This window comes from Trachurus japonicus, chromosome 3, assembly GCF_045865225.1.
Source record: "Trachurus japonicus isolate A0001 chromosome 3, Traja_1.0".
In the NCBI taxonomy this organism is placed as follows: Eukaryota; Metazoa; Chordata; class Actinopteri; order Carangiformes; family Carangidae; genus Trachurus; species Trachurus japonicus.
In genome coordinates this window covers 19,836,061-19,859,611 of record NC_140909.1, presented here as the reverse complement: position 1 = coordinate 19,859,611, position 23,551 = coordinate 19,836,061, and the positions used below count along the sequence as shown (strand labels likewise).

General features: G+C 43.5%; 1 protein-coding gene across 3 annotated transcripts in view; it reads left to right on the top strand.

Moving 5' to 3' along the window:
- The first annotated feature begins 6,300 nt into the window (after positions 1–6,300).
- The window catches only part of fto (FTO alpha-ketoglutarate dependent dioxygenase), a 114,346-nt gene continuing 97,095 nt past the window's right edge, over positions 6,301–23,551 (top strand). For all 3 annotated transcript variants that reach the window (XR_015034633.1, XR_015034632.1, XM_085765696.1), the window contains exon 1: positions 6,301–6,455. Coding sequence is in view for 1 of the 3 variants with exons in the window: in XM_085765696.1 (XP_085621822.1) it covers positions 6,378–6,455 (78 nt within the window). In the remaining 2 variants the exon portion in view is untranslated. The remainder of the gene's footprint in view (positions 6,456–23,551) is intronic.

The window sequence follows — 23,551 nt, the reverse complement described above, 5'->3', positions numbered from 1 at the left end:
TGAATGAAAACAGTTAATCTACTTCGTGGCGATGAGGGCTGCTTTTCTTTTCTCAACCCCCCCCCATATATACCGTATATGTACTTTCTTGCACTCATGTCCTCCTCGCTCTGCATTGAACTGCAGCTCCATCCTTCTCAGGAAGGAGGGAAGAAAAGAAGAGGAACACCAAAACTAAATGAGAAGCAAACCGAAAAAGACATAACACCAAATTCTTCATATAATCTTTCAGGGTGGGCTGGGGAGAGGAACGTAAAGGGCCTACGTTCTACAATAAACCAACCTGCCATTCACTTCACTGTACAGTAATTAGACATGAAGGCAGCCTCAAAGAGAATGTAAGAAGCTCTGTATATAGGAAGCTGGGTGTGACTTAAACTTTTCAGCCAGTGTTAAATGTACCTGTCACCATCAGCACGCTCCATAATGTCAACTAATTAGGAAATGAGGAGAAACGTGCATGGATAAATAAACACATTTCAACGTTCATGTCAGTGGTCAGACTGGTGGGTTTGGGTACAGTTTGGGTTGTCTGATGGATTCTTGAGCACTTGCCAAACTTATATTAGTTTCACATCCATCAGTCGCACTTTTATTAGTAACAAATGGGCAGATTAATCCAAAAGATGTTTGAGTATGTGTAGCTTCACTGCACCAGTGAAAATGAAATACAATAGAGCACATTTTTATTAACCCATTGGGATTTTGATTTGCGCACAAACAGACCCCAAACTCTTGTTTTCCCAAAGTCCCACCAATGTATGTCCTATGTGTGTGTGTGTGTGTGTGTGTGTGTGTGTGTGTGTGCATGTGTGCGTGGACTAAGAATTACAATCATATGTGCGCTGTATGTCTGTCTTCTACTGAATTCAGTGACCGGTCACACGATAAGACCTAAACCTGGTAACACTGACTCAAGGGGAAAACATGCACATTAAAGACCAGAAAAGCCCTAATAAAAAGCCTCTAATATAAAACAGTCCCCATCAAAGAGATCCCTCCCAATATTTGTTGAACTCTTACATATCATATTAATGCCATTTCAGCCATTGTTCGCTCAGGCTTTGTTTGATCTGCAGGGCTGCTATAACTCTGGGTAATAGGAGCGCTAATGAGAGGAGTTGGCACTTTATAAACACTGTCAAGAGCAGGTGGTGCAAAGGGGTCACACTGGGCCATTGTGTCCACCTCAGCTGGTCCCATTCACGGCGACTTATTTTCTTAGATTATGGAGTATTTTGACAAATCAGCATATTTCATGCAGATGTCTTTGTTAAAAAGTTAAATCTGCAGTGGGCGATTTTATCATGCTGAACAAATGTGCGATTAATCTGCGGCAGGGTGCTGAGCAATCGGGCACAGGCTTCTCCAGGAAAAGAAACGGGACATCTCTGCCTCTACAAAAGATATTCCGTCCGGATAGTGCGCTATGCAAGGACACACACAGAGGATGTATGCTTCCGTATAGAGTTTTATAACGCCTTTCAGCCTGACATTGTGCGTGAGATTTAAACACGGGCTCTTTTGTATGTCAGAACCTCACTTTTAATGGGCTTCTTATAAAAGTGCTCAGTGATCATGGTATTCAAATCACAGCAACAGCAAAGCGCTTCCTCATTTCGGTGTCTGGAAGTGATCCCAGGCTAGGAGGTGTACCACATCTTAGACTAAGGCTGCACGCTCTTTCTGTTCGCTAACCAAAGGGCTCTTTCCTGCGGTGCTATATGATAATTTATTGAGGCTTAATCAACATGTATTGAATAGTGTGTGTACTTTTTAAACCATTTTCAAGGGCCCCATTTAAACCTTGGTCATGGGGTTGCAGGGGTTTTAATGATATTCCAGCTCAGGGCTCATGGCAAAAAAAAAGGAAAAAGCTCCTGTCTGCACAACTATCATTGTTTCTTTAAGAATCTTTCTTTTTCCAGGAAAACTGAAAATAAGTGTATTAGGTTGACAGCAAGTGATTCTAAGTCCTTTCTCTAGCTGTACAGCTTCGCAAGTCTAAGCTAACTTGCACTGATCCAGTCTGGGCCTCTCTGATACAGTTTTAGCCTAGTGATTATTTCCAAAAAATAAAAGAAAACAATTGTGAATAAAACTGAATGACATAAGACAAACATAGAATTAATAAATAAGATAAGTAGTCTTAAGTAGCCTCTGTCTTACCTCCTCAAATTTGCCAGTTTTTCCAGCGTCTCTCACATCTTCATGAGATGAGATGATTTACTGTAAATGCAAAGCATATGTATATTATTTTTTATTAAAACTTTGCTTATTGCATTAACATTTGTAAATAAAACCAGTGCTAGACCATTTAGACATTGTTTTAAAAGACCCAATAGTAAATAGTTCCTTCAATCAGCGATCTTCTTTAACAATTTTAATTATTCAAAAAATAATTTATCACATCACTTGGTTCAGTCTGAATGCTGCATTTTGTTGCTTAAAAAGACCATGGCATAGAAGTCATATGTGGGTCACATTAGACAACAGACTGTTGTTAAGTCATAAAGGCAACTCTCCCGTAACACTGGAAATAATTTCCTTTTCAATATAATGCAACTAACAGGACCATCGGTGCATAAATGATATGTGTTTCCAGCGAAATAAAATGAAATGAACAGTTACATTTGGGAGAATTTGCAAAATATGCTAGAATCTACCCACTTACAGCTACACAGGACTTTTAATCTCCTTCATCGCTATTGTAGCACTGTTTTTAATGCCCCATAACTAATAGGCCACCATGTGTGAGCCACACAGGTACCCTGGTGCTACAAAGAGACTGTGCACGTGTAATGTGACGGTGCTTCAAAGAGTCGACGGTGAAGGCGGTGGAATATATGGAATGGAAAAAGTCAGCAAGAAAAGAAAACCCTTGTCTGAACGAGAACATAATCGTTCCGAGGACTCCAGCACACAACCTAAATAATACATTTCAGGTTTTGATATAACTATTACTGCCTGCGAAGAGCTCTTTGATGTTAATTGAAACCACTGGGCAGCAATCTGCTTTATAGCACTGACAAATAACAGTTTCCTAAGGCTAAGCATTGAAGGTTAGCAAGCAAAGAAGGCACATACTTGCTCCATATGCTCATTCGATATAAATAAAAATCAAGAAAGAGCTTGTCTTCACTTAGGCAGCACAATGTGCTGGCCGGAGTTGTGGTGGAGAAAAAAATGCTGTTTACAATTCTTAACATTACCTTCACCAGAGGTCCCATGTGGTGCAGGACAAAGCTTGACTGTATTGTTTTCAGTTTTCCCAGTAGTTTGCTTCCTCTCTTTCAAACAGACACCACAGCTTAACTTGATAACGCAATAATAAAATCTAGGTGGCCCAATAGAAACTCCTGCATTGGAAAGATATCATTATTCACAAAGAGGTCTGTCTCTTGTATTTTTGATTTTTCAGGCCATACAATGGTTTGAAGAATGGGGAGAGATGATTGCAGGGCTGCAGTCTCTGGTTTTAATACACGCACAACACAATGGTCTCTGTCTTCCTTTACTTTGCTTTAGTATGTTCTGGCACCATGCTCTCCTCATCTTTTATTCCCCCCCAAGTTTTTTTTTTAGTCGCCCATTATATCACAAAAAGAAGCCTTGTCAAGGGGTCATCCGGAGCTGATGCAATGCATAATAACAGAAAACATACCCCATCGTGAGCACAAACACATTGGCCAGATCAGTAGACAGGGCTATATGATGAAGTTAGGAGAAGTTCAAAGTGATTTTTCACCCCACCCCCCTTCTCAGTCCCATATGATACCACATCAGAGTGTGCACAGGTGACCTTTCCTTATGCTGAACCCCACAGATTGGACATGAGAGGAGAGGTGCCTGCTTAAGAGCCATGATTCACTGTAGGACAAACGACAGGCATTGTTTGAGAAAGGTAATTGGCTGGTCTCCATGTAAAAAGCCTGTATGCTGTGATTGTTAGCAGTGCCTCAGATCTGACCATCAAACAAAAACCATCTAGAGAACTTTCTCCCTTCTGACATGTTCCCCATCACAATGAGTGACAGTGAAAAGATGTGAATGATAGTTTGACACATCCCCTAAAGTGATGGTGATAGATTGGGTTTATGGATTGAATGGACTGATGTGGATTTAAAAAGAAAATCACCAGCACAAGGAGAAAGCATTTTTAGTATTACAGGCATTGTGCTCTAAATATGAATGCATAATAATGGCAGTTTTCTCAACATAACTTTACAATACTGTAGGACACATTTTCAACACAACCATTTACTGACTGGTTCTAGCCTTACTGTTTATTGCAGAGTGATATTGATCTTCTCATCCAACCCCCAGCAAAACATTTAATTAGCATATTTCCTCAAATATCTAAATATTCATTTAAAGTATAGTAAAGACATAATGTCTCTAGGATTGCATTGCAGTTTTTTAATAAAGTAACTAAAATACGTTTGTTAAGAACCTAATTATAACCCTGGCTCTGAAATATTTCCTCAAACCTCCAGTACTGAGAACTAGACTACACTACATGTTATGAACGGTTTATATACATTGTGAATAATTTAATAGGGCCCACTGTGCACATACAGTATATTTCTTCAGCCATGACACTTGTGGGGACTCCATCCCACCGACATGCCACCAGCAGTGGCATTAAAAACCAAACCCCTGCAAGAGCTGTTGGACAAGTGCCTATACATTATGATCACCCAAAGAGCCCCAAAGCTGCCAGACCTAGCCAAAGAAAGTAAGAAAGCGAAGCCTCTGTTCCCTGAAATGCTATACCATAAAGATGATTGACAGTGGGAATATGTGAATGATATTTGACGCATAAAAGGAACATAGTGTAATGATGGATTGGGGTGGATAAAGGCAGATTTTGACATTATGAGATAAAAAAAAGAAATTATTTACAACAAGCTCTAAAAATGGACTATAGGCTGACATATGTTCATGTGAAAAACTTACACCGATGCACATGGATCTAGTTTCCACAAAACGACTCCAAGGATATTTTTCAAATGTATTCTTGCGATGGAAGACCGGGACAGAGGAGAGGAAATGTAGGTTATTAACAAGAATCAAAAGAACCCACTCCGTTTATTAGTATGGGATGCCAGAGACACCGACATCTTTGAAAGTAGTAGAGCTTTTGAGCATTTTACAAGACAGGTGAAAGAAACATGTGTGTTAAATCACTGTAACCGGCTCACTTGGGTCAGCTCTACCATAAAAGAAAAGAGATTACAAAGGAAACTAATGAAGACACTGATCAAAGTCTGTAATGGTAATATGTAGCAGGTGTTTCAGACTCCTGCAATCCGCCCAGGCTGCACCAACCTCCCACCACTGCTGCTCCATCCGTGAAACTCTCTCATGTATTTCACATGTGCTTTGATAGGAACAATGGACAGAACACATTTCAGCACTATTCAAAACACGTTATGAGCAATCTGGATGAACCGTCAGAGGGGTGCTTTAACTGCGGGTGATACACAAAGGGCAGCCACATAGACACTGTGCATTTACGGTGCTCTTTCATGCAGTGGAGTGAGTTGAAAAGGGCTGACGTGGTTGAAGCCCACACCGGCAGAAAAGCACCTGGATTTGAGATGCATGCAAGAGTTGAAAGAAGGTTGGCGGGACCGGAGCTGGAGCACGTTCAAAGCATGATTGCTATTTTTACACATAGTCTGAGATGAAAGTGGCACTGCTTTTGATTTACAGAAAGGGGAAAGCATATGGAATATCCATGTTGAAGACCAGGATATTTTGAAGAGAGGATTTTTCTTTTAAAAACTTTTCAACATAAAACTTCAAAATATTCCTGTACTTCCACAATTATGCCCACTAGCTACTGCCATTATTATAATAATATAATGATCATTCTGATTATTATTCTGATTGTTGTTGTTATTATTATTAGCCTATTATTTAGTAGTAGTAGCAGCAGCAGCAGTAGCAGTAGTATTGTTGTTCTTCTAACAATTAGTATTGCTATTCTGAGTTGTATACTTTTTCTCTGTTATGTCAGAGCCATTTTAAATGGGCTGTGAAACTTCACAGATTTAAAACTATGTTGACGCGCATATCTGCATTTGTAGATCCGTACCTGCGCGGCATCTGCGCAGTGCAACATTTGGAACGTGCCTAAGCTACTTCCGCCTCGAGGACACGGTCGCGCTGGGACTTGTAGTTCTCGTAGCCACGCTTGAAGCATCTGCGTCAATAATGTGCACACAAAAACGAATTTCACGCTGAAAATATCATCAATTGAGCTCTGACTAATATAAAACGATCGCTCGCTCCCGCCTGTGCCGTTTCTAATACGGAAACCAGATTAGCCACCGTTTATTCGGGCACTACAAGAACCAACGTCGCCCTCAATGAAAGCGAGGCAGTGTAAACACAACTCCAGGAACATGAAAAGATCGGGTGACAGTGAGGGGGAGAAGAGAAGAAAGGTATTGATAGCGTTTTTCTCCGTTAGGTCTGGCATATTTCTAAGCCCTGTCGCTCATTGAATATCTAATGCTCCTTATGTGATGCTGCTGGCTGCATTACGAAGGCTAGAAAGACGCCAGTGTCAGCGCATACCTCACCTTGCCTCTTTCCTTTATTGTGTTTTCCATTTTCCCCCCTCAGTCTACCACAATGAAGAATTACAGTTACATTAAAACGTTGTTTTTATCACGTAAATACACTGCTGGTACGAAGATGTAGGTCGCAGAGAAACGTCTTGGCAGCATCCCACATCCATAGGAAATACGACATGAACTAGAGTCTACAGGCTATTTGTGAGAAAACAGTTAAAGTCATGACATTTACATTGCTTAGTTATTGACAGTTGATGAAAAAACAAACAAGTGAACAAACAAACAAACAAATAGGCAACGTCAGAGCTTAATTTGGGTGTCATTGTGGTGTAAAGAGTGAACAAGGAATCAAGTGTTAATTGTGTAGTATCAGCTGAAGAGCTCAGTGTAAACAGTGAAAACAAATGGTAAAGTTCGTGTGCAGTGAGTGCATGGCAGATCTGGCAACATGCCAGACCAGCAGTCTACAGCTGCTTGTGGCTTTACTGTAAATACAGTGGATGGTGGTGCGTTCGTGTCTACACTAAATAACTGATCACTTATTGGCTGATATTGTGATTAGCTACTAATCGATCAGAGGCTATCCTCTGTTACTGTAGGCCAGCTGTAGAACCCTAAAGTGATATGTTTGCAGGGTTATTTTTCACATAATGTGAACAGAGGTGGGTGTGTTCAGTCTATAACATGTGAGGACCAACTGTTTTGTGTGCTGGTGCATTAAGCTGTGTTCCGTGCTGACCTGGGCTTAATCAGGCTTTCATGTGCTCTATAACCCCCGACTTTTTGGGGTTTGTTGAGATTCTAGGGCAAAGGAAGGAAAGGACTCAGCTGTGCCTGAGGCATCCTAAGCTGTGTTTCGCCTATAGTCATAGTGTCTGTCTGTCTACCTCTCTGTCTGTTTCTCCTCTTATCTCCTGACTTGGATGTCGTCTGCTGTGGCACATGTGTTTGGATCATGTTAGACAGCAGTGAAACTATGTAGGACGCAGTTCCTCCTGTTTATGAAAGCAGCCATGGCGGCCAGATGAGTGGCTCAGAGAGAGAACTCATTCCAGCTGGCCCTCAGGCAGTCAAGCAGCACGGCACAGACCTAATGGCTTAGCTTCTTTTCTCTTTAGATAAATAAAAGGATGAGCAAGAGGAATTGTAATTGCAAAACGACTATATGACTGTAGAGCAGCCAAGCAAGGAGTTGCATGCGTTTTGGCCAGCTTTTTATTTTATCAGTAGTTCTTATAATAATACAGTTACTATAATAACTAATAACTTGGTTTGCCTCATCCAGCAAGTGAGTGTGAGAAATATGCTATGATGGGTCCACTGTCAGTCTGAGTTAGAGAATGCAGGCACCAACTGATTAGTACCAAATGAATACACAATCGCCTTAGAAAATCCCACTGCAGCAAGTCAGTATAACACACTGACAGGTGAGATGCCATATACTGTAGGTGAAATATAATAGGACATTGGCCTAACTGCCCAGGGGGTGTAAACACACCCCAACCACAGTAATTTACATCTATTTCTTTTAAAAACCTGAAATGATCGAAGTTTTTTTTCTTTCTTTTTTTTTTTTACATTACTAAGACTTGTGGATGTACTGTATGAGACATTGTTTGACACATTAACTGTTTTCTTTGCTGCTTTAATTGAGACATTGCAGACTCTTTGTATGTTTAGGAATGGCCTCATGTTTTCAAGTAGCCACATTTTCATGAGTTTCCTCCACATGGCAACATTCAGCTCGCCTTGTACCCTAATGAATTGAAAACATTTCATTATGTTTTATCAGTGTTGTCATCACAGGATGAATTTCCACTCATGCCTCAGCAAGTGTGAAAACAGCACTGACCCTGTCCCTTAACCCGATGTTCTAATGCTGTCTTTGATGCAAGTTCGCCATTTGGACAGCGATGACAAGTATAAAGCGCTGTGTCGAAACAGGAAGTGTGTGTGTGTGTGTGTGAGCAGCAGGCTAAGTAATGATCACACAGGGTCACCAGATGTTGTGAGGTCCTGGGCTCAGCCCAGCCCAGCCCATTGCTTAGATCAGCCTCATTGGTTTGCTCTGGTTGTGTCACCCAGTGCAAGCTGTTTAAGGTATTTAATTTCTGAACACTCATTAAAATGGTTTGTGCTTCCCTTGGCAATTCTGTTAAATTAACAACTAGCGAGGTAAAAGCTGATTATGTGGCCACACATCCAGACATGGTTAATCAATCTCCCCCACAAAATGTTAGCTGGTGAATTAGTGTAAAGGAAACGATTTATGGTGACTAATGCCGACGTCCTGTCATGTCAGGCCTGGTGTTTTAGCAAGAGGGGGGTGTCAGATTCAGCAGATTCAGCAGCTTTGTGCTGTGCCGGCCATAGTTTTCTCCATCTTAACCCAAGCTACATGCTGCTTGCTCTATTAATGAGCCAATAATGGAGAAATAGTGTTGGGTGCTGACATAAAACATGGGTATGGATACCTTAGGCAGAGTACCACATAAGCTCCAACAGAGCTAGATTTACACCTAGACTCTCTGTAGAATGGTAGAAAGGGGAACGCTTCATGGGGGCTCTCACAGCTTCATCAGACCCCCGCCAGTCGAGCTGTGGAAAAGCCAGGCCTCAGAAAAATATGGCTGTGGCAGATAATGATACCATTACACTAATGGAGCTGGCAAATGAAGGAGAACCCAGATGCCCTGCTTTATTACCGGAGGGGGTCATTTCCTCGCTGCATTCCTAATGGCCTGAGCACACAGTATTGATCAGGCTATCATGCTGCTAATCCTCTACAGAATTACTTATCGCAGGCTAGGTGTCGATCTACCGCATGCCCTGCTCTGGCCTTGACGCTGGGCGGCCGCTGTGTGTCCAGCAGGGACCCACTGGGCCGTTTACGCTGTCATGATTTAGGGCCAAGCAGGGATGGCGTCTGGGAGGTCTTCAACGGTGGGCTGGCCAGTTCAATGTGTAAAAAAAGAAGGCAAATGAACCTAACAGCTTTCATTTAATTAAGGAGCAGGCAATGATGTGGTTCCTCCCTCTTTATGGCCCCATTGGCCACTGTTGAGCAGGGGAAGCTGTGAGGTTGGGTGTTGTTCCCAGTAATTGTGCTGTGCTGTAAATAAGTACAGGAGGCTCCTGGTCCATCAGCAACAGCAGGATGAAAGGTTTTCACCAGGCCATTGGTCTGATGTGGTTACACAGTGCTTTACATATTTTTATTGAACTCTTCTTAATGTGGAGGAAAACTGAGGAACTCCACATGCTAATGTATTTCCTTGGGCCTCAATGTAGTGGACCTCCCACTTCCAGTTCTGATTAATACAATTAGTACAGCAGCTCTACATGAAATATTGATAGAAAATATGAGAACAGAGATTTATAAATTATTAATGGTATGCCTCATTTGAACATGACTGAGAATAGTGTAGCCTGGACCCATTATCATTACAAATGAATAAGAGGGTCAGGTAGCACAGAGCACTTTGCCCAGGGCTTGTGACCTGTCATGTCCTTGGCCCCTTTACTGGGCCCCTGTGTGCATTAGCATGGTCAGGCCATTGGACGCGTGGCATCCTTACATCAGCAGACCTCTCTTGTCACCTATGGCCTTGGCTAATCAAAGAGTTTACCTTAAGGGGGACATTTAGCCCTGTTCGTTAGGGCCACTCCAGCCGCCATAAAGAAGTATTTATATATTTCCATCTGGAACAACCTGTCGTGGCTATGGAAACTAGCTATTGATCCAGATATTTAGTCATTTCTTTCTGCGTGCGCTATCAATATTGTGCAAACATCCGTCCACACGAGGGTTGACCTCAGCCCCAGCCTACATTTTTCGCTCCCATTGGGGTTCAGTGATATACTATTCTGAAAAGTAAAATCAATGAATGAATATGAAGTTTTGGTGGGTAATATAGTGCAGGCCCAAGGCCCCAGGTCTTTCATTGATCTGCTATTTGAGTGTTAGAGGGGGCTGATTAGTCTGCCACTGAGCTTTTCCTCTACATGTCTTTACCTTGTCTTGCCTATTTGATCTTTGGCTCATGTATTTGGACTGAGCTGTTTATAGATCAGCATGGTTAGCCAAGCCTGTCTATACACTAATTCAGCCAGTTTGGGGCATTACTATCACAACTTATGCTTGAGTGACACTGAGATATGACATACGAGTTGAAATACATTTACATATAGTATTACAATTACTGTATTGAATTGTTTAGTTTTCAAAGAATAGAATTTAGATTTTTTGATTTTAGATAGGCCTAATAGATTTTTATGCACAGTGTAGGAGATTCCCTAGTTTCACATAAATCATCTTAAATTTATGTATGTAGGCCCTAGAAATGTCTGTGATCAAAGGTTCGAGTTGATTGTTGTGATGTTATTATCATACAATTTACTAATTATATTACTATTTATTTGTTTGTTATAGTGATTTCAAGCACAAGTGAGTTGTTTCCCAAAGTTAAAATCAAGCACTCATGAGTTACTGTCTATAACTCATAGGAGGGTCTTCTCTGTAGATGACATTCTGATATCATTTATACAAGGGTTGGGTTAGCTTCTGATGATCAATGTGAGAAACCCTGCACATCATTCTCTCAATTACTACCACCTTTTTATTGCAGTCTGTATTGAATGCATGACATTCTGAATGTGCACAATGTCTACATTTTGGTCTGCATCTGGAAGGATATCAGTTTTTACGGCCCTGCCTGCATTATCTCAGAGTACGTGGCTAAGATGACCTGCCATGGAATCCCATATGTGGTTGTGGACCTTACTATACATTAAGTGCAATAACAGGATGGCTTTATGCTAGGCATTTCGCTGTGGCTGTGGGATTGAACGCCATGGAGAGTCTAACTGTAACTGAGAGGATCACGTGTACTGCAGAGACTACGCCGCTGGCTGCCTTCTATTATCAGTTGAAGTTTGTGTAACCCCCCACCCCCCCACCCTCTCACCCTCCCCACAAAAAAAGAAAGAAACCTGATTGTTAAACAAAAGCATGGAGAAATATTCTGCCATTGAATTACAGCTGCCAATGCCGTTGGTTTTCTCCTATGGAACTAGTCACTGGGATCGTCCAAACAGCCCCTGACAGCCCATGTGTCTGACAGCCCCGACCGAGCACCTCATATTAGTGTTGAGGCATTAGCCACAGATGTCAGTGTTGTGGATCATGCAAACTGGCCGACCAGATCAGCCGTCAGATTCAATGAGATTACACCGAATGTGACCTGCCCAAGTAGGGTTCATCTGTCATGCACGTGTCCCGTCACAAGAGAGACACAGAATAATCAGTTCAATCAATAGATGGTGGTGGCTCATTGGACTGGTGCTGAATAAACATGGGAATGACCCTCTCACCTCATGCACAGAGGCTAGCGCCTCCAGGGAGTTCATTATCCACTCCAGGCTATGATCCGGATGAGTCGTTATTTTCCATTTCTGTTTGTTTGGAATTCTGGTGGTGTGTGTGCACTCGGTGTAGGGTATTGTGTAGGTTGGATTTGTGTTTGTCTTGAATGCATGGTTGTGAGCACACACTTTTCTGTGTGTGTTGAGAGAATATAACATTATAAGTCTTCAAAAAGTTTGTTTAGCACCACAGATATTTGAGAAATGATCAGTTACCGTGGTAATGCTGCATTAGACTTTCGCAGCTCCAGCCTCCAAACCAAAAATATCAGCAATAATCAACGCTAACCAGAATTGTATCCTTGCTGCCCTGGTTGTTGCTAATTTTAGCCAACTCCAATAAAAGTGATTTCACTGCGCAAAGCCACCTGCGTAGGACAGAGCCGTCTTCATGCTGTTTATTTGTGAATTTATTTTCCTTTGTAATGACTCACCTTTCCAATAAAAGTGCCTACTGCTACGGTGCTGCCCAACATCTGGTTTCAATGGAAAGTCCAAAACCCTTCATTCACAAAAGCTGCAGGATACCAGGTTCACAAGGTGCTGTAAATAGTAACTGTTAATTTGTACATTATAAGTTCTTTTCCATAAACGTGAGCAATGAAAATGTGCTAAAATACCTGGCCTTCAGCTTAGAGCTAGAGGCTGAGTACATGAGGCCAACTCTCTGAGCTGGAGATACATTTGGCCTCCTTTGCCTGCCATGCTGAACACCATGAGATATAGGCTACAGTATAAACTGTATGATCTCAGGCTTGGGGTCACATTTGTCTATGCTGTTCAATTAGCAGAGGTCAGTTTGGGAGGCAGGTTGCCAATGTTACAAAAAAGGAGAAAAAAAAGACAAATATTAGAACACAAACATACCAGCTATTATGAAATGTCACATTTCATAATAGCTGGTATGTTTGTGTTCTAAGTGTAATATTTGTCTTTTTTTTCTCCTTTTTTGTATTACCATTGGCAACCTGACTCCCAAAACAAGACTAACATTGTGATTGTTAGTCCTGGTGTTGAGGTGTTTAAGGTAACTGCTTCTTCCATCCCTAGGATTTTAATCTTAATCTTTCCTTTATTTTTCAGTAACCACATCAACTTGTAGTGTGAAGTAGGTGTCCTGGTTGTATTGGATTTGCTTTCATGGAGCTTTTCATATTGCTCGTTCCAGCATTTACTCAGCATCAAGTCTCTGAGAAGTGTCTGCTCACTTCAGGTAGTCTGTTCATGTCTCAGTGATTCTTCCTCTGGGCACCTGTGTGTTTTTTCTTCATCAGCCTAACTTTTCCTTGCATATGCGAAGGAGCCAACGACAGCTTGACTGGCATGCTGTCAGACGGGCGATGCCTTTTCAATGGTGGAGCATCAGCCCTTTCCTGAGAGCTTGTATGTGTGTATATCCTTGTGTGTGAGTGTGTGTGTGTTGATCTGTGTGTCTGTGTAGAAAAGTGGGGGTATTGTCAGGACGTGACCGGCACACTTTGCATGTTCTTCTCGAGACAGGTGCTCCTGGGTGAGCACTGGTGCATGACAGTTGCCTTTCATCGCTGTCTTCTCCACACTTAACCCCTGACCAGCCCTCCCTTCTTCCTCTTCCTCCTCATCCTCTTCTCCTCTCTCCTCCCTCCCTCTTTCCTCCATGTCTGACCTCTTCTCATGGCGCTTCCCTCGGCCGAGTGATGGACTGCGAAGGCTGGTGGGCGAGTTGCGCCTTTGTATGTGGTGGAGGTGTGGTGCGGCAGGCTTGTCACAAGCCTATACTGTCAATGCCATGGAAACCCACCTGTCCAGACTGAAGTACACACACACACTCACTCACACTTATACCCACACCACAACTCTTTGTTCAACAGTCCGTAATTCCATCCGCTGGTGCTGTCAAGCACTTGATCAAACGTGCATAAAGAAAGGAGCCCCTTGGCTGAATCCCATCTTCTCTCATCCTATCATAATGTAGGCAGATTTCCCTTCCTCTGCCTGTTTCTTCAACTCTGTTTATTCAGATGAGCCTGACTGGGGGGCAGTGGGTCACATCCACTTGCCTTGCTAAAACGGTCCTGAATTGAGGGTTGTCTCCAGTGAGATGGAGAGAGAAAAAACACAAGGAGGGGTTAGGAAGGGCTGCCGAGCGGTCATGTCAGGGCTGTTTTCAGGGCTGCGTGTGTGTGTGCGTATGCCTGTGCCATGGTAGGGGTAAGGGTTAGGGAGTTTGAGGGTTCAGTTGTCAACCCCTGTGTCATGCTTGCCCTGGCCTTGTTATGTAGAGGGCATCCACTGTCATTTGTTGCAGGACTGTTTGAAGTGGAGTGAGCCACAGAAGCATAAAAACAGTCAGCACACGGTGAGCTCTCAGGTACCTTCAAGTACCACACATTCATTTTAAAGTACAAACTCCTACTTTGTAGAAACTAATCCCTTATTAATTTGACAGTCAAAAGTTTGGGTCTTATCTAGTTTGTCTTTTTAGAGATATTTTTCAGGGTTGGCCCTTTAATCTCTGCCATTACTGTGTGTATTGAAGATGCAGACTGATCCAGATGTTTTGTATAGCACATACTTAGTTTTTTATGTTGCGCTATCTTTTGTTCTTTGAGCTTCATCATGTTAAGTGAAGTAGGTGGATTAAAGTCATGCTTAAAGCCAACTTTGGGAAGACAAACACTAGGTAAGCTTTTTTTTTTAAACAGTCGTTCTGTATAAGTTATTTGAAGTTTATCCCACTGTGTGTATGTGTCTCCCTGTTTGTCATTGTAGGTGTATGTGTGCGTTTCATCTGACATACATCTCCCACATTCTCTCCACTATAGAAAAACAGCAATGGTTAAGACTCCTTAAACTTGTTGTCGGAGTGTCAGTGAAGACATGAGCACAGCACATGCCATGAGCTTAATCCAACAACGGCCCGTCTGCCATACTGTACACCCGCTATCTGCCAGCAAGTGGACCCCTTCCCCACAGCCATTGTCATATATAGGGGGCATTGTCACATAGGAGATGGACTCATGTAAATGCGATGACAGGCTAGTGTCTCAACTGACTGACAGCACAGAGGGATTGGGCTAATCTGAGTGACTGATTCAAGGCGCACAGCGGCTCGGCTGTCCCCATAACTCCTGAGAAATAGACAGCTTCAGCAGAGTTATCTGTGTTTGTAAGTCCTTCTGCTGCGCTGGGATGACAATAGGGATTAGTGCCAAGGTTCTTTAAACTGTTTTTTTTATTTTATTTTTGGGAGGGGGGAAGGGGGGCGCTTATCAGAGTCTCGGCAGGATGCTGCCGCAGCCAGTTTTCCTTGACTGTCAATTAAAGAGGGGATCATTAACTTCAAGGGTATAAATGTTCTAACACTGGTATTACGTTGGGAAGCTAAGTCGCTGACAGATGTTCCAACTTTAATTCTCCACTTGTTTTTTTGTCCTTTAATTAATTTATGTATCACTATTCGGGTTTTAAATATTTTTTCCCCCTGTCTGCTCTTTGTTAGCCTGTAATCTCAGTTACCATGGTAGTCGCAAAGACGATTGGGCCTTGTCACTCGTCTGTGTTTCTTATGAGGTTCAATTGGCTAATGTATTCAATATCACCCAAACTGAAAGGTAAACAGTATCTAATGTTGTGTGTGTTCCTGCACTGCCTCTGTGCAGCCTGGAAGCACTGAGCGGGAGAAGAACAGCATGTCTGCCTCTGGCTCTCTGGGCCTTTCAGAAAGACCCAACTACTTAGACTGGTACCTGATAAAAACAAAACGAGCACAGCTTGTATCGCTGTACATGTGTGGATTTTGGGGAGGTAAACAAAAGTAGTGTAGTACTACTTTGTGTGTATGTGTGTGATTTTTGGATGCTTTGTTTGGTTGTTGTGAGTATGACAACTGTGGTTGAGATTTTCCAGCACAGAGCTGCGATGGGAGTTGTATAGTGAAGGTAGCCACATAGAGATAGACAGAGAACTGGAGGAGGAGCAACGTAGAGGGGAGTGGGAGAGAGATGGGCGACAGAGACTGCTAATGGGCAAACTCTCTTCATTCACCGCTTCTGCCATCTCCACCACCACCACCCTGTTCTCTCATGACAGCTCTTTTCCTTTGTTCTCCCCCTCGGCCCACTCTCTGCTGGGGATTCGTGACAAGTTTTCACGGGCTGATCAAACGCTGTGGTGACACCTGATTAGGATATAGCGCGTGTTTACAGTCGTGCATGGCGAGGACCCCCCTTCTCAGACAACAAGGGAGACTTCACCTTGACTAATTAAATTTGCACCTGCAATGCCAGCTGTGACAGCCACTGGAGGGCTGCATTTATTTATGTCATTCCATACATACTTCCTGTGACGTTCATGGAGGCTGAGTTTGCGCTAGATCATCTGTTTACCCGCAGTGTGGGTTTCTTCAATAGCTGTTTTGATTGTGTTTCTCTCTCTGCCATTATGTTGAGGGGGGGTGGGGGGGATGGACGGGCAGGCGAGGGGGTTGGTCTGCTCCTCCACCATGGAGGCAGGTGATTGTATCTGCAGCTGGAGCCACTGCAGAGGGCACTGTTGAAAAGAAAAGAGGGGTGGAAGATGGACACACACTGTCACAATATGTCTGAATTTCTGGGTGTTATATCTTGGCTTTCAAAGTTGCATTAGTTGCAAAGTTTACATATTTTTTACTCTGTTGTGTAAATCATCCACTATTTGTTAAATGTTTTGAATATTGAAACGTTCAAGTCTTATTTTGGTAAAGCATTAACATATTATCATGTAGTTTTTAGCAGTAGCCAGTGGATGGTCTAATTCTATTAGGAGCCAGTTCTGCAAGCTAACTACAACAAATTAAATTCAGTATTATCTCTTGTGAGTCCGTAAGAGCCCTTGTTTAAAATAATGTGATTTGTGTGTTCCTCGGTCAGAGTGTGTGTGTGAGAGTGGGTGTATTTAATCATGCATTAATGTGCGTACATATGTGTGCTTGTACATGATCTGCCTCTCAGAGTGTGTCTGTGTGTGTATCTATCTAAATCAGTGTTGAGAGTGTAAAAGGCCACAGCTGAAGTGAGCAGGACATCAGTCACCCAGTAGCAGGAGACAGGGCCTAGTAATTTGTGGCTGCCTCCCCTCCCTCCCTCCCTTTCTCTCTGTTGGTCTCTTCACACACACCCCTCCACCCCTACCACCCACCCATCCTGCCTCCCCAGCCTCAAATTGACCAGGCTCGACTGCTGGTCATGCTGTATTACATGGGTTAGATGAAGTAATTATTTCTAGGCCACTGACTACAAGCAAGATTAATAGTTTTTGAAACGGCCATAATGGAGGGCTGACCCACCGTGACATAGGCATTATTTCAAGCTCACCTCAACTCTCATCCTTCTCACCTCTGGGCACCGCCAGAGTGTGATTTATACCTGGGCTAATGAGGGGAGGGGACCTAGGAGCCCAGGGCCACCAGCCTACCAGTGCAGTGTTACAGATTTACTCCCCCAACTGAACAGACAGTGGGGTCACATGAGGAAGCCTGGCGGAGAGTTTTCTTGATTGGGATTTGGAAGCAAGATGTAAAAGTCATTAAAAATCTACATCATTTTGGAACATCAAGAGTTTTACTGTAGGTTGTGACTTGACTTGAAACATGAATGGTTTGGGCTGTTCTTTGGAAAAAAAAATGATTTATGACATTTCCCTGTGATGTCTTGATTGAAAGAACAGAACAATATGCTACTGATATTGAATCCCTCTGTCCTGGGTCACTTCATCTGTTCACCCCCCACCCCCCCACCCCCCCACCCCCTACACCCCAGATGCGCTGGTGCCTTACGGGGTAGAGAAGCTAGAAAGTTGTCACTAGGTGGCACTTGGACATCACGCTATCAGATGCTTTCTCCCCTCCACCCCCCCACCGCCAGCTTCTTCCCCTCCTTCTCTTCCTCCCTCCTTCTTTGCCTCCCTCACTTCCTCCCACCCCTCTGTGCTAAGTACACCTCAGATGTCAGGGTGTTTTATTTTTATTGGATGAGGGCAGTGTGTAATGCATTCACCTCCGTTCCTGCCAGCTGTTAAATGCCCCAGAACATGGTCTGGCCAGGCTCCGCCCCGTTAACCCCTCTGATTGGCTGTAATAATTAGCAAAAGTGAACAGTAACTATGGCGTCTAGCAAGGGTTTTGGACAGCTTGCGACTCCCTTATATGTACGTGACTGAATGGTATGTCCTGCTTGTCCTGGTTTTCAGGGACATGGGTCTGGCCACATCCCTCCTGACTTCAGTGCATGTGTGTATTTTGAGCTTTAATATTAACTCTCAACTTAAAGACATGCATGTGGTGTGGCGCCAGCAATTACATTTTCAAATGGCTGGGTTTGTAAACCTCCAGGATGTTAATCTGTCACCATTCAAGCTACTGGGAAGAGTGAAAAGAGGATTAAGCTATTCAATTCCTGGTAGAATATTTTCCTTTGTTCAGAATGAGTGAAGGAAAAATAAATAAAGAAATGAGGTGGCTTCTCAAGCAAGACAAGTGCCGTCTGCTATACTTCAGGATTTGGCTAATGCCATTACAGCAAACTTATCTGCTTCCGGCTTCCAGGAAGACAGGCTGACGGTCATGTAAACAGCCACAAATGATATTCAGTCCTTAATTCAATATTAATCTGAGGTCACATCATAATGCCAGTTTATTTGGGTCAAAGACTACATGGTAGAGAATTGGACCTGTCCTAGATGTTCAGTCCTCATTTGTTTTGCACCATATGTTTTCCTGGTGGCTTAGGTGATTGTCAGTATTTGAACCAAGGCTCTAGCCTGTTAATTATACCATGTTCAAAAATACATCTCCACAAATAATTCAAGAGCTTGTCCTTGTTGTCGTTGTCAGAAAAACACACGATCGAGTTGATTGCAGGAAAGTAAAACCGCTTGTCACATTTTGATGGACGGCAATTTAGGCCAGTGCTTGGGAAAATTGAAACGGACAGGAGCCTTCAAATTTTTGATATGTTGTGTGATCCTCTGATGTTTTTCCCCCCTCCCAAATGGCTCATTTTATGCTGTGGTGAATGTGACATACAGTCGAGTTGATGGTGAAATATCCTTGAAGTGTTTTGTCAAGCAACATACGGTATCAAATCTTATGTTTAGCATAAGGTTATAATATAGCGAACGGTAATTGTCACAGCTGTCAGCCAGTTCGGCACAGTACCCCTGCCTTAGCCCCTCGTTTACCCTTGACTCCCAACCCCTCGGGTCGGATTGCACATCATCTTTATCCCAGATGAAGTACCAGACTCGGTGGTGTCAGAAGATGATCTAATGTGGAGCTGAAAGGACACAGAGCTGGGAAATCATCGTCATTTGAAGAGGTTGCTTGTCACATGATGGGTTTGATCAGCCTGTGCTGCGGTACACAGAGCCGGGTCTTTGCACTGTCTAACAGTGGTACTGGATTAGAGACACAAGCCACTTCTACTGTGATCAGTCACTCACGCACAGAGACACGCGGCAGGACTGAAATCCTCCTTGCACACTTCATCCACATCATGTACAGGCGTCTTCGTCAAGCCTACTGTATGGAAATGAGGAACACCACTGTTGACAATGATAGTACATGCTGTATTTTTTACTTTTTCTCGAATCCATTTTTGATACTTTAGTCCGTAACTAACGGTACATCGTAGCTGCAGTTGCACAGGTACTGCCCTTGAGTTATATCACCAGGGTGTGTTGGTCTGCACTGTCTGACCTGCTTGAATGCTACTGATCTGTGACATGTTGAGACAATGGCAGTGTGTGTGAAGAGTCTGGCTCTACACCCCTCAGACACTGTGTATGGCTAAGTGCTATTGAATTGTTTATTGTCACAAATCACAAACCTTTCAATGACCAGGTGCGACCACCGTACACCCACGCGTCCATTCATTCAGCTGCTCTAGACCCTGAGCGATGTGTTGGTCTGCTGGGCCCTGAGGAGCGTAACGTCAGCCTCTGGAGCTGGGGATTTTAAACGCTCCACCTGCTTATCGATTTCTTCTGCCCCGCTGAGCCAGCCAAGCCAGGGCTACAAAGAGGGAGAGAGACAGGGAGAGAGAGAAGGCGTGATGCAGAGGGGAAGGGCACTGTGGTGGCCTCAGTCCTCTGGTCCTCAGGTCTGTCCTTGACACCGCCTGTGGGATAGGCCTGGAGGACACCTCTTGTCTTCACTGTAAGCCCCGCATCTAGCCGCCTTACAACTACCCGGCCCTCCCCCTCTGGGCCAAGCTGCACTTTGCACAGCCATATTGATTTTTTGGAGGGGCAGGAGAAGTGTGGCTGGGTGGTGAGAGCGAATGAAGGAGGCGAGGGGGGTGGGTGGAGAGATCGAGGGAGCTTTCTAAAGCACTGACTTCTCCTTGACTGCACCTCGAGACGCGACAACCCTGTTAGAACAACTCAATGGCCCTTGTGCCCTGCTGAAAACTGCTAATCACAGTCTTTCAATCAACGCTCTCCTCCCTCTCCTCCCTCCATCTCTCTCTCTCCCTTCCTCGTTTTCTCACTCTTTCCCCTGACCCCCCCCCCCCCCCCTCGCTGAAGTGGACCGTGCCTGAATACCAAGGGACTGCGTCTGCATTAAAACTGGCCATTCCACATGGAAAACAGCTGACCTCATGAAAGCATGTTGTAATTTGAAGGAGAAAAAGCTTTTCTCGATCGACGGCGTCTTAATGGAAACATTACGGCGTGGCTGCAAGCTAACAATTAAGGCAAAATGGCAAATGGCCCATCCATGTTGGTGGTGGTAGCCAGGAGTTCACATAAATGGTGCATTGTCTCTTCTGATGGCAAGGCTGCGAGTTCGAATCCTGCACCGGGTGGATAAAACTGAAGATACCCTTGAAGAAGATGTTCAACCCTCAGAGAAACTTTTCATTGTGTAGCAGAAATCTTCAGATGTACTCGGCAGCTCCTGTGTGTGAAATTTTGTAGGTATGTGGGTGTGAAGCAGCCAGTGTGTTTCTGATAAAGAGCATGCTCAGTCAATACCTCCCGGATAAATAAAAAGGTTATGTAAGGCATACATCGACAGATCTCTAAAATCGCCCTCCTCTCTTTCTCTTCTTTTCCCTCTCTTTTTCTCTCCAGATTTGACACTTGCTAAAGGTCACAGAAACATCTTTTTTTCCCCTTTGAGGTGTAGATAAGTGTGAAATAGAAGTTGACACCACAGACACATTGAAAAGCACTTAAACAGAGTGGCCATGTGCCAACCTGTCTGTGTCTGGCTTTGTGCATTTGTAAATACTTTTGAATGATTGATCTGGAAACCTGGGTCTCTCTGTAAGCCTGTCAGGTGCAGTGAGAGGGATGGAGAGTGGGAGAGTTCAAAAAACAGATGAGGCCCAATACTTTTTTTTTTGCCCCTCTTCATCTCTCTCTCTCTCTTTCTCTCACATGCACACATACTCTCTATCTGACAGAATTACATGTACCCTGGGAGGACTGGAAGAGTAGCTTTAAATAAGTATGTGTGTGAGACAGTGTACACACAAAGAGAGAATAGGACAGGCCTTTTGATGTTTATTAAACTGGCACACCAGGTGTGTGTTAGTTTTCCTTATCTCGCATATGTGACATTTTTCAAATGTGAATGGGGCCCAATAAAGGTGGTCACATTGTGTGTGTGTATGTGCATGTGTTTGGATGTGTGAATCTAATTAATGACTGGCAGCGGTCCCCCACGGCTCTAGTAATGTGCTTAGATCAGTGTTATAAACAGGGCGTGAAAGGTCTGCCCAGCGCCAGCCCTTTAAATGACTGGCCGCTTGTTCAGGTAGATGGATGGAAATGTTCTAATATTAATGATCACGTCCCCCGCCGACCTGTCGCGAGGTGAAATGAACAACGCAGCCTTCAGCCTCCAACAACAATTAATGGGCCAGAGCCAACCTGTCTGCCATTTGTCATCACTTACCCCACCTGTGGACCCCCCTCTGAACACATGCTGAACGTGTCTGTCGATACATACACAATGTTCACTTCACAGATTTTGAAAAAATATGCAGTGGTTAATGAAGTAGCATTCATCCTCAGTCATTAAGGGGGGAAATTAAGTTTTATTAATGTACAATTTGCAACAAAAGTAAAACAAAAAACAAAACAACAAAAAAAACCTTCTGATCGTGTCATGTATGATGTGAAACAGCATGATCCATTGTATTGTTCCATGAGCTCGAACGACCAACCTTGCATTAAACATGGCTTGGACTTAGATGTCAAACTGAATCTGTAGGTACATGTCTGGTTAATACACATAGAAAAGTAGCTGAAAGCCCATGTTTTAGATGTTTCTAGCAACATCCTCCCGACTGACCTCTGCCTCACACAGTCCAATTCATATTCATGGGCTTGTCCTTAGCAGGAGTGTGTGCAGACATGGGGTTTACACATTACCAATGCTCCCGCTCTGAGGTCAACTCCCACACATTCCAGTCAGCTATTCACCAGTCGGCCCAGTTAGCCATCACACTGAGTCACAACTCCTAGCCACTGTTCTTAAAATAAATGAATGCCACAAGTGGCTGTAAACAAAATGTCAGAAGTGAGAGAAATGGTTAATTTTTGTCCCTGGGTGTTATTTTAGTGTGGCATGCATGAGATGAAGAAGCATAATCAGCGAAAATAGTTGACAAGTGTAACTACTACTGGAGCTACTGTTTTGCAGTTTGTGAGTTAAGAAGAACAGAACACGTTGTAGACATGTTTGAGGAAAATGTGGTATAAATGATCCAGCTCAGCAGCAGCCTCTTCCTGTATGTGTGGTTCTGTGTGTGTGTCTGGTATTTGTGTGATGGCACCTAGGTGCTGTGTTATCTCACTGTGGTACTCTGAAGATGAGGTGGACCTTGACCTATATAGACCTTTATGGAGCAAAGGAGAATATCATTTGCTGAAGGTGTCCTGGGATTTTCTTTTTTCCAGATTGTCCCCCTTTTGTATGCTTTTTCCTCAGTTCACATTCAAAACTGAACTCAAGACCTCTACAAACTTTCTACGTGTCAAACATCTGAACACAACTGTTGTGGTGGAGCGGGCACTCCCTGCCCTTCTCTGCACCCTCTGTCGCTTCGCACAAGCTCCCTACATTCTTCGATCCGGTGCCAAATGGAGCACGGCGGAAGCGTCTTTGATGTACACGGGTAGTCTGTCTGTTTGAGCCCGACATTTTACAGCCAGCTTGTCAAAACTGTTGATTCACCATCACTTTTGCAGAAGAAGATCTGTTCTGAAATGGGTGTCACACAAGTACCAATGGCTTGCTGTTTAAACAAAACGCTCTGTTACACAGCTATCTCTTCCCCTCACAGTTGAGTTGACCCGTTTGAGAGCTGAGGTTTTCTGTCTGTCTGCGCTCTGAGGCACCTGTATTGATGGAGGTGCTGCCCCTTGAATAAAATATGGTGTACCTGTTGTCTCACATTGAGTAAAGAGAACAAGACGAGGTACATAACTTCATCTTTTCAGACAAAAAGACCAAATATGCTTTGGAAAATGTGAGAAGTGCCACTACATAGGGTGAGAATTTTACTTAT